Source organism: Haliaeetus leucocephalus, unplaced genomic scaffold (genome assembly GCF_000737465.1).
Source record: "Haliaeetus leucocephalus isolate CR32 unplaced genomic scaffold, Haliaeetus_leucocephalus-4.0 Scaffold556, whole genome shotgun sequence".
Taxonomy (NCBI): Eukaryota; Metazoa; Chordata; class Aves; order Accipitriformes; family Accipitridae; genus Haliaeetus; species Haliaeetus leucocephalus.
In genome coordinates, this window is record NW_010972992.1 from 6514990 (window position 1) to 6531532 (window position 16543).

Below are 16543 nucleotides of genomic sequence, written 5' to 3' on the forward strand. Positions count from 1 at the left end.
CACACAGTGGCCATTATGTATTGCACCGTTCACAGAAGGGTCATTTACATTCTCCTACTGCTGTTCGTAAATAGCAGGTTCTACATGCTATACAGTATTAACCAACTAGCACATCTGTCAGTACATTCAGAGCACTCGTTATTTGCCTGAAATGGATGCCTGTTTGTGGGTGAAGCTAGTTCAGGCTGGATTTAGCAGCCTGATTTCCTCAGCAGACGAACGCTTTCCCACACCTATGTTACGGACTATCAGCCTCATTCCAGAGCTACCCACAAACACGCAAGTATATAACACAGTCGTTTCAACATAGCAGCAAAGACCAGCAAGACACAGAACAGTTTCTGCCAATAGCATAACAACAAGACAAAAAAACCCAGCAGGTGTGTAAACTGCAACTCTTGAAAAGACATAAGGAAATTAAACACATTTCTTCCACGGGTGAAAGCTCAGCCCCCAGCTTTAATCCCTTTTGGAAATATCTTATTAAAATGACAGTCTTTTCCTCCAGCCCTGTAAGTTCTGCCTTAAGACAAAGCGGGCCAGAAAAACTGTAATATATAAGAGACCAGAAAAGTTAAAATTACTTTAAAAGTAGAACCGCTAGTGATTGTCAGTAAAGTCACAGACTCCTTAACAGTGTCTCCTGGAGACATAGCAGAATTACAGAATTATTTTACCCTGATTTATTTCCTTGCTTTAAATGTCAATCTTTCAAAATAGTTCACTGAGTTTAGTTAGCATCTTTGCTGTGTTACTGGGAGGAGGAAAGGAAAAGAAAGGATACTCTTGCACAGTCAAGCTTTAGGTAGTGCCATTCTTTTGAAGCCATCACCAACTTTGCAATCTATGCTAGCCCATCAGATGGATTATGATGAAAGCACTGCTTTCAGAAATGTTATGTAGCTTCTGGGGAGATTTTTGTAAACTAAACTGTCCAAAACCTCTCAGCTAGTTTAGAAGCCCAGTAATTGGAGTACCTAGTCTGAGTGACACACACTTTCCTAAATGCCTAGCTCCCTTTTGAAAGTGAGACTTAAGTCTCCAATTAACACAGACACTTGAAAACGTTACTCTGACTTTTGTAAAAGGGATGTGTTTACACACACAGACCTGTAATAAGAAAAGAAGTAGTGAAAAATCTATCAGAATGAACAACATACAAAATGGACAGTTTGAAGAGTAATTTTTTCAGGGTGACAAAGGAACATGAAACTACATGTATATAGTGAGAAAGACATGTTCTCTTTTGACATTCATATCAGATATTCACACTGCCCATAAAGCATGGAACATAACAAGAAGCAGCTTCTTACCAGTGAAGAAAATGCTTATATACAGAAAAGACTGATTTTAAAGCACCTGTCCTAAAACCTGCCAGAAGCAGGTATCTCACAAAAGAAGACTTAACTGAGGCATGGCCCCATGGTCAAATGCCACTAAGTGACTGCAGCTTAACACGTATTTCCCATTAAATGAGCCACCATAACAGAGTGTGGGTGTGCTCTTACCATGCCCTCATTCGGATACTTTAAAAAAGCTTCTTAAACGTCAGTGAAGGTTCCTGAACATACTTTATCAAGAGTCCATAGCCTTAGAGCAAAAAATACACAGTAATGAAATCTTGGGGATATACAACAGCAATTGCTTAAGTCAAAGCTCCTCAGCAGGAGCTCTAGCATGGGTCTCATTCTGTGTCAGATATAAAGATTCATTCATTGTACCATTTACGAACTGTTCTCAAAACACTCTCTCACCTCTCTGCTACCAGCTAGCCCCCATCTGTGTTCAGAACATGTTCCCTTGGGTAACACTGCAATTGGGATTAGACATCTCCAGATTTCTATTTCAAAAAAAGAGAAAGATACTGCTCAGAAATTAAGAACAGAAAAAGAGGTGATCAAAATGAATAGCCATGTCCCAGTGGGAGCCAGAGTTTACCTACGTCTCTGCTAGAATGGGATAAATATTCCCTTCAAAAGGGAAAAGCTGCAGCTACACTAACAGAATCGCATAGCAGCAATTGCCCTATTTCTGTGGAAACAACTTTGAAAACCTGTAAGCAAGTACGCATTATAACCAGAAGAAACAGACACATCTGTCAGCAGGGATGTGACTGAAATGCCCAGGAACGGACTGCAGCTACAAAGTCACTATCATGATACTAAATGAAATAACTTTACAAGTTCTGCACAATGAACACATACAGTAGCAAGACTCCACCACTCCCTTGATAGAATAATATCTAAAAAAAAAAAAGAAAGAAAGATTGATTTATTTATACTCCCTAGTCAGCAGAAGAAGGTAGCCACAACTTTGCCTTCTGCTAGGAATTGGTTTGAGCCTGCTCCTTTCCAAGCATGTGTTGTCTGTACACTTGCGGGTGCCATGTCTGCTTAGAGTGCTGACTGATGCATCCAAGAAACATCATTACAAGGCAGTATCACAGATACTAGCCAACGGTCATTTTTTCCTTGTAAGAGAAAAAGCAGGGAAAAATAAAAGTGCTACTATGCATTATTGGAAATTTAGAAGTGAAATATTCACTGTTATGTGAAATAATTGTCCTTGAATCAGCCAAAAAGATACACTAATTGCATTTTAAGTAGGCGCCACAATTACCAAAGCTTATTAAGATGTGAATATACACCAGCCATTCACAATCAAAAACAAGAGGGGAGGGGAAAAAAAAAAAAAAAAAAAGAAAGGATAAAGAAAAGATGCCATCGATTTGCTGATATTTAACAACCCCAGGAGATTTTTGTTGTTGTTGTCATTCGGTTTTGTGGGGGGTTTTTTTTGTATTTTTTGTTTCGTTTTGTTGATTTTTCTGCAACGCAATTGCAAACCAGGAAGGTGTGACATGCAAGACAGCCGAGTTTCTTCCGTGAAGTGTTCGACAATGACCAAAACTGCTCGCCCACCCCCAGAACAATCCCCTCCCCGGCCGTTCCCCAAGCAGAGTCTGAAGGCACTTCCTCTCACATGATGTCGACAAAGAATTCACAAGGGTTGCCCATAGCCTTCTGGAAGGACTGCCGGCTCCCCGTCAGCTCCGGAGGAACAGAGCTCAGTTCCCTCACGGGGGGTCCTCCGGGGGGTCCGCTCGTCCCGTAGACTTTGGAGCCCAGCTTGGGGAGATTGTAGAGGGGTGGGACTCCTGGAGGCCCGTAAGAATGCTGGCTGTGGTGGCTTCTCTCGCTGTGGGTGGCAGAGACGTGGCTTCGGTGGCTGAGCTGGCTGACGGGCCTCTCCCGACGCACGACGCTGGCGCCGCCGCCGCTGCGGGCGGTGTGGTCAGACTCGCTGCCGCTGCCAGCCGACTTGCGGTCCTTCTCTCTGCCAAGAGCTCTCCTGCTGTTCTCGCTGTTGCTTCGGTTCGAGCCGCTGCTTTTGCTTCCTAAAGGCCGCCGGTGAAAAAGGACAGACAGAAAAAAAAGCAGGATTAGCTCAACGTCCCGCTGCCGTCTCCCACACCAGCTCCTACCAAAACCCACAGATCCGGGTATGACCATTGTAATGGCGACAACGATGACAAAACCAGGCCTGAACGTGCTGTTGGTGGCTTATGGGATTTAGCGATGACAACCGGTAGGACAAAGCCGACAAGGTTGTGCCATGCACAGGTACACGTAGACACCTTAGAGCTTGCACAGTGAAAGCAGCAGCTAGCCTACAACTACGGGCTGAAAGCCATCTGCTCTGCTGCCGCCCGACTGACTGGAGGGAGGGGAGGAACAAAAACAGAAGGAAGAAGCAGGCATTTGGGGTTTGACTCAAGCAAACGAGCTTCAATCGAATTGTAACTGTCTCTGTCTTTGCTATCTTCTATCAGCAAAAACGTTTCAGAAAGAAACTCATTTGCCTTCTCTGTCATCCTTGGTCACACTGGGCGTACTCGCACCCAGGGCCAAATCACCTGAAGTTAACAGATGTCCTTTTGCTGGCTTCAGCACGTAGATTCTTTTAAAATTCATCGCTACAGTGTTCTGGGGTTGGAGAATTCTTCCAAAACCAGTTATTAGTTGAACTGCTCTACGACGAATCAATAGCATGCAGGATGTTCCTAGCGGAGGCCACTAAATCAACTTGGAAGAACAAAGGACTGCTGCTGGTGCGTAAGCCGAGTCGTTGCTACATACAAGCTTCACTAAACTTCAGAACTGATTTTACATTCAAGTTGAAGGTCATGCTCTGTTACCTATCTGTTACCTCTGAGAGACAGGCTAGGATGATGTCAGCACACATTTCCAAGTTAATTATTCTTTAAAAAATCCCAACGAACCAACCCACAGAATATCTCATTAAGTTCATGCCATCTTAGCGCAAGATTGTCTTCCCAAAAAGGATCCCCAGCCAGCAGAATAGAGGACCAGCTTTTGAGTCTGAATGAGCCACCGGGGTCACTGAAATGGGAAAAACAGAATGATTCTGAGCTGCTCCTTTCCTGAACTACAGATGATCATCAACTTCTGTCTGCTCCAGCTGATGTTTAGAGCAGGCAAATAGAAGAGACGGGAAAACTAGACTGACCTGGTGTGTACAGTGGAAAGCCTAGATTCCCCTGCAGAGTGCAAGAAAAGCTGGGGATAGATGGAAAACACAGAATATAAAATCACTGGACTTGAAGTTAGTATTCTGAGCCTGGGACTCTGAAGTGGTGTTTGCCGATTGTAACCCCTATCGGCTCTTCTCTGCTCTGGGAAAAACACTGTCCTGCTTTGTGCCTCAGTTTTCTTCCATCTGTAAATGGAGATATTAACATGGGTTCAGCTGCCTCCATGAAATACTACAAGGATTCATTAAGGTGAGGTTTTTGAAGAGGTAAGGTACTCCCTGAGCTGTCATTTCAAATGTTTCATAACAATCTTGTAAAAACAAATAAGACAGGAGAAACTACTTGTTAGCAGGTTGACTGTTACAGCCTTTGCGCCGAAGAACATAAAGATTATCTCCAAGAAGCATCTTTGTAAGCTCTCCAGTGTGGCACACTGTTCACAGTGGAAGAAAATTGACATTTGATTTTAACCCTTCCACAGCTAATATGCCTCTGCCTTTATCTCACGACACATTCTGTTGCTACCCATCCAACCTTCTGTTGCTACCCATCCAAACCCTGCTAACCTTACCAAAGCCATTATTCTTTGATGCAAGCTCCCTATTCACAAGAATTCATTGCCAGTTCCATAGCTTGTGGCTGAGTAAAGATCATGCAGGGGAGAAAGAAAGCTGCACTGAAAGCATTTATTACTGATCTTGAGAGGTCTTCCACAGTCAGTAGGACTGAGACTGCCTTGTGGCAATCCATCACCTTGCTACTCCAGACTTCAGTATATCCAGAGTACCAGGTCTAGCTGATCTGCCAAGACTCCAAGAGGTCAAGCGGTTAATGCAGACTTATCTCAGAAGAACCTGGCTTTCTGCAGCTGCACTCCAAGCTGATTACATGGCAGAAAGAAAATAGAGAAACCATCTACCATTACACCAGTCTTATCTAAGAATAATCATCATCAGCACAGCCGTTCTCCTCTGGTCATGCTGAGGTTCACTCTCTGCCTTACATGCCTTTAAATCCTGTCACAGAACACACAATCAGAAACTCCTTCTAAGCCTTGAGTTTAAACGCAAACTAATGAGAGCATCACCTTCTTGGCAGCTGGGGACTGGCCTGTCTTGGAGACGTGCAGCCCAACCTAAGGCTGAGGTGTGAAATGCTGTTAACTTGACACAACCACAGCAGTGTTTGTTTCCATCTAAGGCCAACTTTAAACCTAAGTGTCATAAAATGGATTTAAAGAATCTGCATTTCAAATGCCTAGAAAAGCTGCACTCTGCATTGGCACAACATACTATCAGCCTTCACTCTCTATTACTGCTGGACACCAAACTTCCACCTCCTAAAGCCACAGAGACTCCAGCTGCCTCAATACTTCATTTCATGGGAACAGAAGTTTCCACATGAATCCTCCTGGACAGGGGCAGGAGAGCATCCAGAAACAGTGTAGAGAGGCTCTGAAGACCCTTCTATTGGTCCTGTCTCAACAACTGACATCCTCTGAGCTTGAACAAATCCATCCTTCCTACTTCTTTCATCTCTTCAGACTGTAACCTGATGATCTCTCACTATCCATCTGTATAGCGAGCATCTACCAGAACAGGGATGTGACTTTAACCTAAACACTATGGTAACAGAGATGATGTTTTGCAGAGGAGCTGGTCCTCACACCAGTGCCATTCCCTACAGCAAACCTGTCCAAGCCTTTAAAAATAACCTAAGCCCTGGGTACCACAAGCAGGGACAGATGATGTGGCTCAGATGAAGCAAGCAGCAACCTAAATTGGAACAGAGCCCTGAACAGAACTGCAACATCACATAAAACTTTGCTAGATCTCCCTTCCCCTTTGTTGCCTGCCAGAACACAGTCTCAGTCTGTCTCTTGACCCAAATCTTAGGCTTTTGTCTGTAATCATCAGCAAATACACTGCATTCATCTCAAAAACGTGACATTCACTGGGCTCTGGAGCAGTGCTCTTGTTCACCAGATGAATTCAGTTACGATCTAACTTCGCACATAAAAGAGAGACTTCAGAAGAAACCCAGTTCTAACACTCTATATTGAGAGTGACCAATGCAGCCCTGTGTCCCAGTACTCTTACCTGCCTGAGACATCTGGACAGTGCTCAAGTGTCTTTCGGTAAATGAGCAGTGGAAGGGCACTGGTAAATAAATCTAATCCATATGGCTGACATCAGACTAATAAATTAGGAGCTGGGATTATTTATTTATTTTATGAAGAACAGCGAAGAGACTGGTGATAGGATTTTCCCATCTGAGCTGACAGTGAGGTATCTGATGCCATTCCCTCTGTAGCTGCTGCAGCATAGTCACACAGGGGCCAGACAGGTTGATATGCTAATGCCACGCTATTGGACTACTGTGCATTGAGACAGGTTGTGTGTCCAGGACAATTAAAAAAAAAAAAAAAAAAAAAAGAAAAAAAAAGTACAGCTAAACATTTGGGTCACAAGAGTCTAAATGATCATGCTGTGAATTCATTATTATTATGGAGGCATTTGAAGCTTACCAATCCCCTAGAGTCAGCCATTCCTCTATGAATCCTTCAGTCTAATGCTTGCTCAGAACAAAACAAGGGAATAACAGTTACAAAACAAGAAACAACACAGAAGTGTAGTTTCCAAAAGAAGAACAAGGAAAGTGTTGAAACCCTTCAAAATTAAACACCTTGGCGCCTTTCATAAGGCTCTCTTTAGCCAGTAACACAGGTCGCATGGATAAAATACCATACCTTTCCTATTCCAGCAGCAAAGATCTAATATTCTACTGCCCACAGAACCAGCTGCCAAAAAAAATAATCGCATTCTTTCCAGCACAATCAGCTTTCAGTTCTAAAACAAGGATACCACCATGAGCTTCCTCACAGACACTTCTTATTTTCAGATAAGGTGGGAAGCAATAGTGCTAAAATCTGGTGAGCAAGTTCCTGTTATGAAATTCTTTTGTGCAATTTTGCAAAATCTAACTGGCTATGGTAAACAAGAAGTTACATCCAAGTTACAGGATGTTCCCCACAAAAACACAGAGAATCCTCACCCTTTCTTTACTGGCAGCATTTCCAAAAGCAAAACTCACTCTGGAAGTGATTTAAAAAAAAAAAAATCTGTACAGCCGAAAGATACATAATTTGTATTTATTAAGGTTTAAAAATGAACCACAAAATTATCCTGGCGCAGGAAAGGAGGAGGTCAGGTTTTTAATCCATGCAGTATTATCTTTTTTTTCCCTGTCATATATTACAAAAGAGACTCTCCTCCCTGTGAGCAGTGTTTCAGCCCTGTAAACCATCTGGCTGGCCACCTCACGCCTGTTTCACACAAGCAAAGAGTGATTTTCCTTTTGTACTGAGCATTGAAGGGAAAGCCAAGAGCACCTTGGTTCTAATCCCTGTTCCATCAGCAACGAAATGGCCTAATTTCTAGCAATATCAAGCAGCTGCAGCCCCACTGTTGGCAATGGCTCTGACCTCTAAAAAGGGGGGCAATAGTTTATCTGTTTTAACAGGGTGGACAACTGAGTCATTAATGTTGGCCTGATCAGCCTTATCTAAGCAGTAGTTTACCGTGTGGTGCTGTTGGGTAAGAAAAGTACAGATGCCCATGCCACCATGGACATGACAAACAGCTTGGCTCTAGTTCCCCACTGGCATTTTGCATGGGGTACAGAACTACAGCATAATGATAAACAGCATGTATTCTATTCTATTCTACTGACTCAGTGAAAACATCGCTGGCAGTTTCAATACAGAGCTGAAAGGCTAACCCACTCCATCACATACACAGTTTTGATTAAGTGCAGTTGCACCAAATCCATGCAGGTAGCATACAAAACCACAAGACAGGAGCACAGACAGTACAAAGGAACTCAAGCAAATGGTTAGGGATAATGACAGCTATAGAAATAAGTACCAGATTAACCATCTTACCTTCACTTTGCTGGCTCCCTGCACTGCCACTACCATAGCTAAAGCCTGGGTCTTGGTATGCTGGTGGAAAACATGGAGGGGGCAGAGGATACTGATATGGGTATCCTTGGCCTAATGGCCAGGGAGCAGCAGGATGTGGAAGCGGAGCAAGGGTATCCTGATCCGAGGCTCCGCTAGAACCATTGTTAAGGTTCAGTGCAGCCATATCTGGAAAAGAGAGAAAAGGTCAAGACTGTGTTCTTACCTAGCAGCTGACTCCTGCATATTAATAACGGCTGACACAGCACCTAGTGTGGTGAGGGACTAGAGGGACTCCTCCCCGAGTTCATTTTAAATACCACACATGGTAGGGCAGACATCAGTATTTACCAGTGAGCACCAAGGTACCTTTGCAGAATTTCCGAAAGTCAAGGAGGAATCATTCCCATTTTACAGATTGGAAACTGAGTTGACTGACAAGCAGGAAGTCCGTGGCATCACCAGAAATAAACCCCGCTTTCTTCAGCCTCAGTGCAATGCCTTATTTGATGAGTTCATCCTGCTCTTCCAAGTGGTCTAATTGCTTGGTCTAACAGGAAGCATCAACCACTTGTCATACAACTTCAGAATAACAGCCTGTTCCGAAATACCCACTTGTGAAATCCTACAGGACTCTCCTCTGTGCATCCTGTGAGCACAGAAGAGACAACACACATGCAGCCTTGCCCTTCACAGATGGGGAACTTACTGCCACAGAGGTCTCCAAAGACATAATAGCACTGTTCTGAGAAGGTGATTTTGTTCACAGTGTGCCTGAGGTAGCCATGTTTTAACATGCTGCTGGCGTATTTTCTAGCCTCCCGTCGGTCTTTGAAGCCTTCCACATGTGTGTAAAGCCAGTCAACCACATCTGCTCCTAAAATGAGAACAGGAAGAGGAGACACAGGATCATCCTAGCCAAATTGACCTTTTTTGGTTTTTAATCTTCACATTATCACATAGCCCACTAGTACTACCGTGCTAGGTACTGAATGCAAATATGAATATGTAACAATCTTGCTGCAAAGAGCTCAAAATGTTATTTTCACAACTCAGCCTAACTGCTAAATTAGTTACCACCAAACATCAATAAAGCAAGCAAAGAATTATCTTGCACCCAGTTGAACACTACATTAACAGTGACACCAAATACACACAGAGAAAATTTTATAGTTATACTGTTCAACCCCTTCTGAGTTGCAGTAATGAAAATGACACAGGATTTACAGAACAGAAGTGACTGGGAGAGTCATCTTTGTCAAGGGGCAACCCTTGTCAAAAGACCCAGGTTCCAATCCCTTTCTCAGCAAAAAGTAACTACAACCTAGATTGACTAAATGTTAGCACAGTTGAGCTCACAAGACAGTCATAATCAAAGGTAGACTAGTTGTGGTAATTTTAAATGTAATTAAGATGCTTTATTCAGGTTGTGTGGCTGTGTGGAACTGGAATTACAAGGATTGTTGCTCTGCTGAACTTGGGCAGATTGCTAGAGCCACAAGTACTTACATGGAAAACCTGAGATATAACAAGAGTTAAGAACCAGCTGTGTGGGGGCATAAGAAACGTGCAGTATTTTGGGCTGTCCAGGCTCAAACAAGAGCTATTAGATATCTCCTGTCACACTTAGAGTTGTTCACAAATACCAAGTCAAGGGACTATAAGAGATAATAGATCGGGGGTGGGGGGGGGTGGGGAGCTCATATAAAGATAGTTTCTTCTGCCTATTTCCAAAAAGCCACTGGGTTTTTTTCCTCAGCATTCCTTTGATCTGCTTACCTATCACTGCATTGGAGATGGTAATTTTTAACCACATCCTGTCCCGAATTTCAAGGCCTGAGTCTGGTAGCTGCATAACCTTGACAATAGTAGCCATGTCACTCTTCACAGTTAAGGGAGATTCTTCTAATTCTAAAAGGAAGAAAGGTTACATGCTTCTTTGAAATGAACCGAGTCTGAAAAGGAACTTCTCAGCTCCCAATTTGGATGAAATGTTCCAAGACACAGCTTTACCAACAGATGCAAAAAAAGACACAAAGGGTCCCAAATGCACCCTCATCAATGGCATAAATTATAGCATTCGTACCAATTTTTCAGAGATTGTGCTCAGTGCAGCCAGTTTAGTCACTGAGATTCTGAGTCCCTACCAGCACTGCACTCTTTCATTCCACACTGCATTGAGATTTGCAGAAAAGGAAACTCAAGGAGTTCTGCGACCATTGCTTTCCATTTCAATTTGCCATGAACAGCCCCTACCCACCCAACAGTTCAGTGCACTGTATGCAAAACTCTGTAGGAAAAGTTTTTTTGGCTTGTTCTTTAACTTTCAGTTTAATTGTCAGGAATAATATCCATCTGCATGGACAAAGATGATGATGACCATGTCTCAATCAATGTCCATTTGTTTTCTTAAGATTTGGACATCAGCATAATTGCGGAGAATTGAAATTAGAAAAGAAAGCTTCCATCATCAGGATAAAAGCTGGTGGTTTCCTTAAAAAAAAAAAAAACCAAAAAACCCCAAAACTTTCCAGGATCCCAATGATGCCAGCCTTAAAAGTTAACATGTCATTTAACCCAGCATTACTTTGCCCTGCACCTTTCTTGCAGAACACTTTAAAAAACGCTACTCCCAAATGCCTCAGCAGCCATCACTGCTCTGTTCATACTTCACACACTCTTATGGGCAGACCTGGCTCACCGGAAGCTTCATACTTTCCCGATGAATTTTTATAATAAAACCAGAACAACAGGGCTGAGATTCACCCTGCTGAACTGAGGTGCCTACCGTAGGAGTCTAGTTCCTTTAGAAACTCTTTCTCTACCGTACATAGAGGCAAAGTGGCATCTAATATTGAAAGCCCAGTGGGGTGAATCTGGGTCCAAGAGTCTATCAGCCTTCTTGTGTTCTGTGCAGAACTCAATCATCCTGTTTATATATAAGACAACTATATTCTTTGGATACAGCACCCAGTCCTCCTTCCTGCTCCCACGTCTTCTCAGCCCTAGAAAATTCATGTTGAGCATGTGCGTCCTGTGTTTGTAGTTCAGACCCTTCTCCAGCAGGAATTCAGGAACCCTCCTCCCCTCCCTTCTCCCAGCTCCCCATATCACCCACCTTTCAAAAGCACAAGGGAACCAATTTTGGTTTTTTCCAGCAACCCAATATTTTGATAAAAGGTACAACAAGCATGAAACAATGAAAACTGAAAATGCTTCTTTCAGCACATGCACTGCTAATATGCATGAAAATATCCCAGACCAGCTATGCATGCGGCTTCAATACTTACAAAGTTTGAATAAACACTGAAATTTTGCTTTTGCTTTAAGTTAGTTTGGTTAGTGGCAAAAAGCAGCATGTTTGTTTGGAGGGAAAAAAACCAATAAACCAATATTCAAGTAAAGTTTGTGGGGAGCAATAAATTGTATTTTCTTGGAGACCCGCGATCTGCGTATAAAGAACAACACTGGCCAAATGATGATCAATATTTTCTAGGTCTGCTAGTTGCTGTACAAATAAGAAAAATTCTAAGATGCATCTAAAATGCACCCACTTTGGTCTGAACTCAAGTCAACTGTAGGCCTGACTACCTGACCACCTTTACAGGTACGTGCAAATCTGAGGAAGAGCACAGACAGTAAGTCCTTTCTGGGGAACTAGATCTACCACAAAGCTCTTTCTCAGGGCTTTGGTTATCAGTTTTGAGTGGCATTTTTTTCCCATTAGCAGATCCTGGTAATAAAAGAGGTGTATACTCCAGGAAAGCAAAGTCCTACCGCATGTAATATCACCACTTCCTTGTATCCTTATTTGAGTAAGGAAGTACACATTTGCCCAAACAAAAAGGCCCGCAGTACCTCAGGCTGAATACTATTAAGCAGAAATAGTTTGAAGTCTCAATTCAAAATCCTCTGAAGTCCATGCAAGAGAAAAAGAGAACCTTCCAACAATGTCAGTAGACTGCATTTTGAAACAGCAAGACCTTCGAGAAACATTGAAACACTTGACGTTAATCTCATGGAATGGGTCAACACTACTTTGCAGAAAGGGGTCCTGTAGTGGCAGAAGAGGGGCTGGAAAAATCTACCTTTAGCAGAGTAAACGAGGAGCAGAGTTTGCACTGACTGAGGCAGCAAGTCCAACACTCAGAAACCACTGTGAGAGAATATTCTCCTGCATCAGCCAGAACACTGCTGGAGAACAAGATACTTTTTAAAGCAATAATTACTATGAAGCACCTCAGTCTGCCTTGGTTTGCATAGTCCAGTTTCTGAAGAAATGCACCTGAGAAAATAAAGAGCTAACACAGAATAATTCCTACTGTGTGGTGGTGATTTGCATGGCCCCAAAATCTCAGCTACTTTAATCACTAGCACCAATATGATGGTGGCTGTGCAAATGCTTCAGATATCAGAACTTCACTTTTGATCCAGAGGCTAGAGAGCAAAGGAATGCTAGTCAGAAGGAAAGGAGTTATTCAGTCCATTTACATTATCCTGGCCTCGCTATACAGAGTAAAACAGCAGACAGTCACAATACTTAAACCAAGGAACCATGAAATAGACTTGTCTAAGATGACTGCGTTAATTCACTGCTTCCACTTTCACAGGAGATACTGTAGAACAGATACTATATTCGCTTCAAATACTAGTGACTCTAGCCTCAGAGGAAATGAAACAGAGAATCTTGCACTGGAACATGAAAAGTTAGAAAGCCCCATTTTGCATGAAGCTCTTCTTTCTTTGAGATGTCAATGCGCAGTCTCTCCTCGCCTCTTTCCTCCTCCGTTCCTCCCCGACTTTGTCTTTCCTGCCAAAGAGGTTCACACAACAGGTACTCTTTGTACCTAGGGCCCTGAGGTGCTGCCTGCCGTGTTTGGGGAGGGGGGATAACAGGACTCAACTGAAGGAAGGAGTGTTAAGCAGAAGGTCACAAAAAAGGTCAGGGGTACTCCGTGTTTTCTTGCATTCGGGAAACACTGTAAGTCACTGGCATAGAAATGAGAAGCTGTCTCCAGAAACGTGGTTCTGCTCCCAAATAACCTTTATTTTAAAAGTATGATTGAGAAGGCATCTGTGTTCCACACTTCCCAATCACATCACTATATATCAAGGCACACGATACATGAATAGTTCAAGAGGAATGCAGAGTAACAGACTCTTGTTGTTTGACAGCAATCAGCAGATACATTTGATTCCAGCAATCTTAGTACCTGTAAGGCTGAAAACACATCTCAAGATAAAGCAGTCATCAGGTAAGCGGTTCACTTGCTTTCTACTGCGGATGTATTTCCCCATCAGTGGTGCTGCCTACTATCTAAAAAGGCACTGAGCTATTACACCTACAAAAAGGATAACTGCCCTTTCAATTCAATGTGAGGTGTAATTCCAGGAACTTTGTGCTTATAAAATCTGAGAGAGGGTAGAAGAAAAAGAGGCAGACACCTACGTGGTCTGATAGGACTTAACTGGTCCCTGCAAATGCAACTTTCATGCTTCAGCCATGCATTTCTCCAGGGAAGATTCTGTCACTAGTCTTTAAAATCCTCAAAAAGACCGCATTGGTCTTTAAAATCCTCAAAGTGTTGTTTTTTTGTTTGTTTTGTTGTTTTTTCTAAATGATATCCTCCCTTTCTCTCTGGAAAAATCTTATAAAATGAAAAAAAAGTTATTCAGTCCTAAATTTAGACTCCAGATCTAGCAGACACTTAAGCATCCCTTGTTAACATGTAATATTTATCTGGCTTTCAATAAATGCATACTGAGGTAGCATTGTTCCACAAATGAGATAATCTCCTCAGAACTTTAAAGCTACTTCAAGATTTCTATGTGTGTATAAACAAATATAATAAATCTCCTTGCTACAGATGAACAAATTTGATAGAAAGGTTGCATCTCTAGAGAAATTCTTCCATATTAATATTACAGGAAACAAACACATACGAATGAGGTGTAAAGTACCTCAAAACTTTCACATCAAGTAAACAGAAGTGCTCTTTTAAATATGAACACGTTCCTGAACTAGGACTTCAGTGGACAGTGTTCTCAGAAACACATGTTCCTCATTTATTTGGCTTGCCTTACTGCCATGTATTTCAAACTAGCTTTTATCCCACGCTAACATCAGAAAGCAAAGGAAGAGTAAAAGAAAGGAAGAGTTTATATTCTTTAAAAAAACTTTCCAAGATAAGGAATCATGACAACTTGTTGGTTACATGGATACGACTAGTTTAGAGACTGCCACAGATAGACAAATCAGGAAAGAAGGCTGAGCTCTAACCATAATTTCACGTGGGACATTACATCTTTTTTTTCCTTGTTCAATAAATTCTAGAAGTATAAAAAAGTATAAAAGAAGGATATGCGAGTATCAGTGGAAGATTTCCTAAATGATACACTAACATTATTATCCAGTGACATCTACCTGAAGTAAATTATTTAAATTTATTAAAAAACAGTCAAGTGCAAGGAGGAAGCTCTCACATTCGTCTGAGGGGATAGGAGGCCTGCCTTGTAACTTTAAAAGGGATTAGAAGCCACCTTTTCCTGAATGTGAAACCTGGCAAAACACCACTGCATTAACTTCTGACCTTTGGAAAAAAGTTTTATGCTCCCCATAAGAATTACAAATTTAAGAAAGCATTCAAGAGTTCTGTGGCGGCTGTCGTTTTCATCGTGCTTGTGGCTGGGGTCGGTTTTGCGCACAGCTCTGCACTGCTGGCCCCGAGCAGAAGACGCCTGCCCTGTGCTGGCCGCAGTGTGACTTACTTTCCGAATCGGGAATTGAGCTTGTTAGTGAGGAGCTGGTAGATGTGGTGATGCTCATGGAGGGGCTCATACCGTAACGGGGGTACGCTCCCGTCATGGCTGTGGTATGAGAGATCCACGCTGCAGGGTCAATTGGCCTCACTGGTTCAGCTGCAAAACAACCAGAAAGGGAGAAAAAGACAAATGGAATCACATTTGCAGTAAACACTAAGACCTAGAGTAAGAAGGCATTTTTTTAGGGTTGCGCAAGTTCTTGCCATTCTGATAGCACAACTGAGACAGCCACAGCACAAGGGAACAAAAAGCACCTTGCCAGCAGTAGCTGGTTTCCTCTAGCAATTGCCGCACCAGTCTAACAGGATAAAATCATGACACTCCTGTTCCTGTAACTGCAGTAGGAGTGAAATATTTCCCCTTGTAGGAAAGAAGCTACCAGTCTAGTAATAATATTTCACTATCATTCTATACAGTGAGATAGAGATTCTCATTTTGCTATGATGTGAAGTACTACCAAATGCTTTGTCCCAGCCAACAGGAAGATCTCTCCCTACTTCTAAGGGTCTTGGATCCAAAATAACCACTCAGACAGAAGGTGAATCTTCTGCTGAAGGTGAATCAGAACAGTAACTCTAGAGCTCTGTATTTGGAGAGATGAGGCATCATGGAATTCCCCTCTCAGTGTTTTCAGCAGCCATAATGAAACTTTTTAGGACTGGAACAGTCTTGCAAAATAAATAGACAAGACATATAAAGACCATTTGAAGAGACTGGTGTCAGAGAAGAGTGAAAATTACACACACTCAGACCTTAAGAAGAGCCACATAGCACGTAATTTTTAAAGCTGAGAATAAAACTCTATTTTCCCCATAATCTGGATTACTTCTTTCTTCCGAATTATAGTGGCTGTTGTTCCATTGCCTTAAAACCGGAAATTATGTAAAAGAGCTCTGCCTATGTTAGATATTTCCATAAAATATCCCACACATTATTGCAACCAGTTTAGCCTACAATAGATACATTGCTGTTTGCCTTGGATAATAACGCATGCACCTTCGCTGAACAAAGGACTAACTGATACACAAGCTCTCCCTGTAGCAAATCTGATGTGATCTGTGGGATTTTTCTTTTGATTATGCTGGTGTTCCTTAAGGATTTCACTGAGTGAGCTCCCGTAGTCTGCACGAGTCTTTTGCATTAATTTCAATGGACAATGCTATCCTCATCTTCTTAGGAGGACTGGTAACAAGCTGGTTTCAGTA

The 16543-nt window shown here is 42.3% G+C and overlaps 1 protein-coding gene across 2 annotated transcripts in view; it reads right to left on the reverse strand.

Annotated features, from left to right (window-relative positions):
- Positions 1–2690: 2690 nt before the first annotated feature.
- DVL1 (dishevelled segment polarity protein 1) overlaps positions 2691–16543 on the reverse strand; it is a 62441-nt gene continuing 48588 nt past the window's right edge. For both annotated transcript variants that reach the window (XM_010577408.1, XM_010577407.1), the window contains 5 exons: positions 15285–15434; positions 10296–10427; positions 9226–9393; positions 8499–8705; positions 2691–3397 (listed from right to left, as the gene is read on the reverse strand). In XM_010577408.1, coding sequence (XP_010575710.1) covers positions 2979–3397; positions 8499–8705; positions 9226–9393; positions 10296–10427; positions 15285–15434 — 1076 coding nt within the window. In that variant the 3' untranslated portion in view covers positions 2691–2978. The remainder of the gene's footprint in view (positions 3398–8498; positions 8706–9225; positions 9394–10295; positions 10428–15284; positions 15435–16543) is intronic.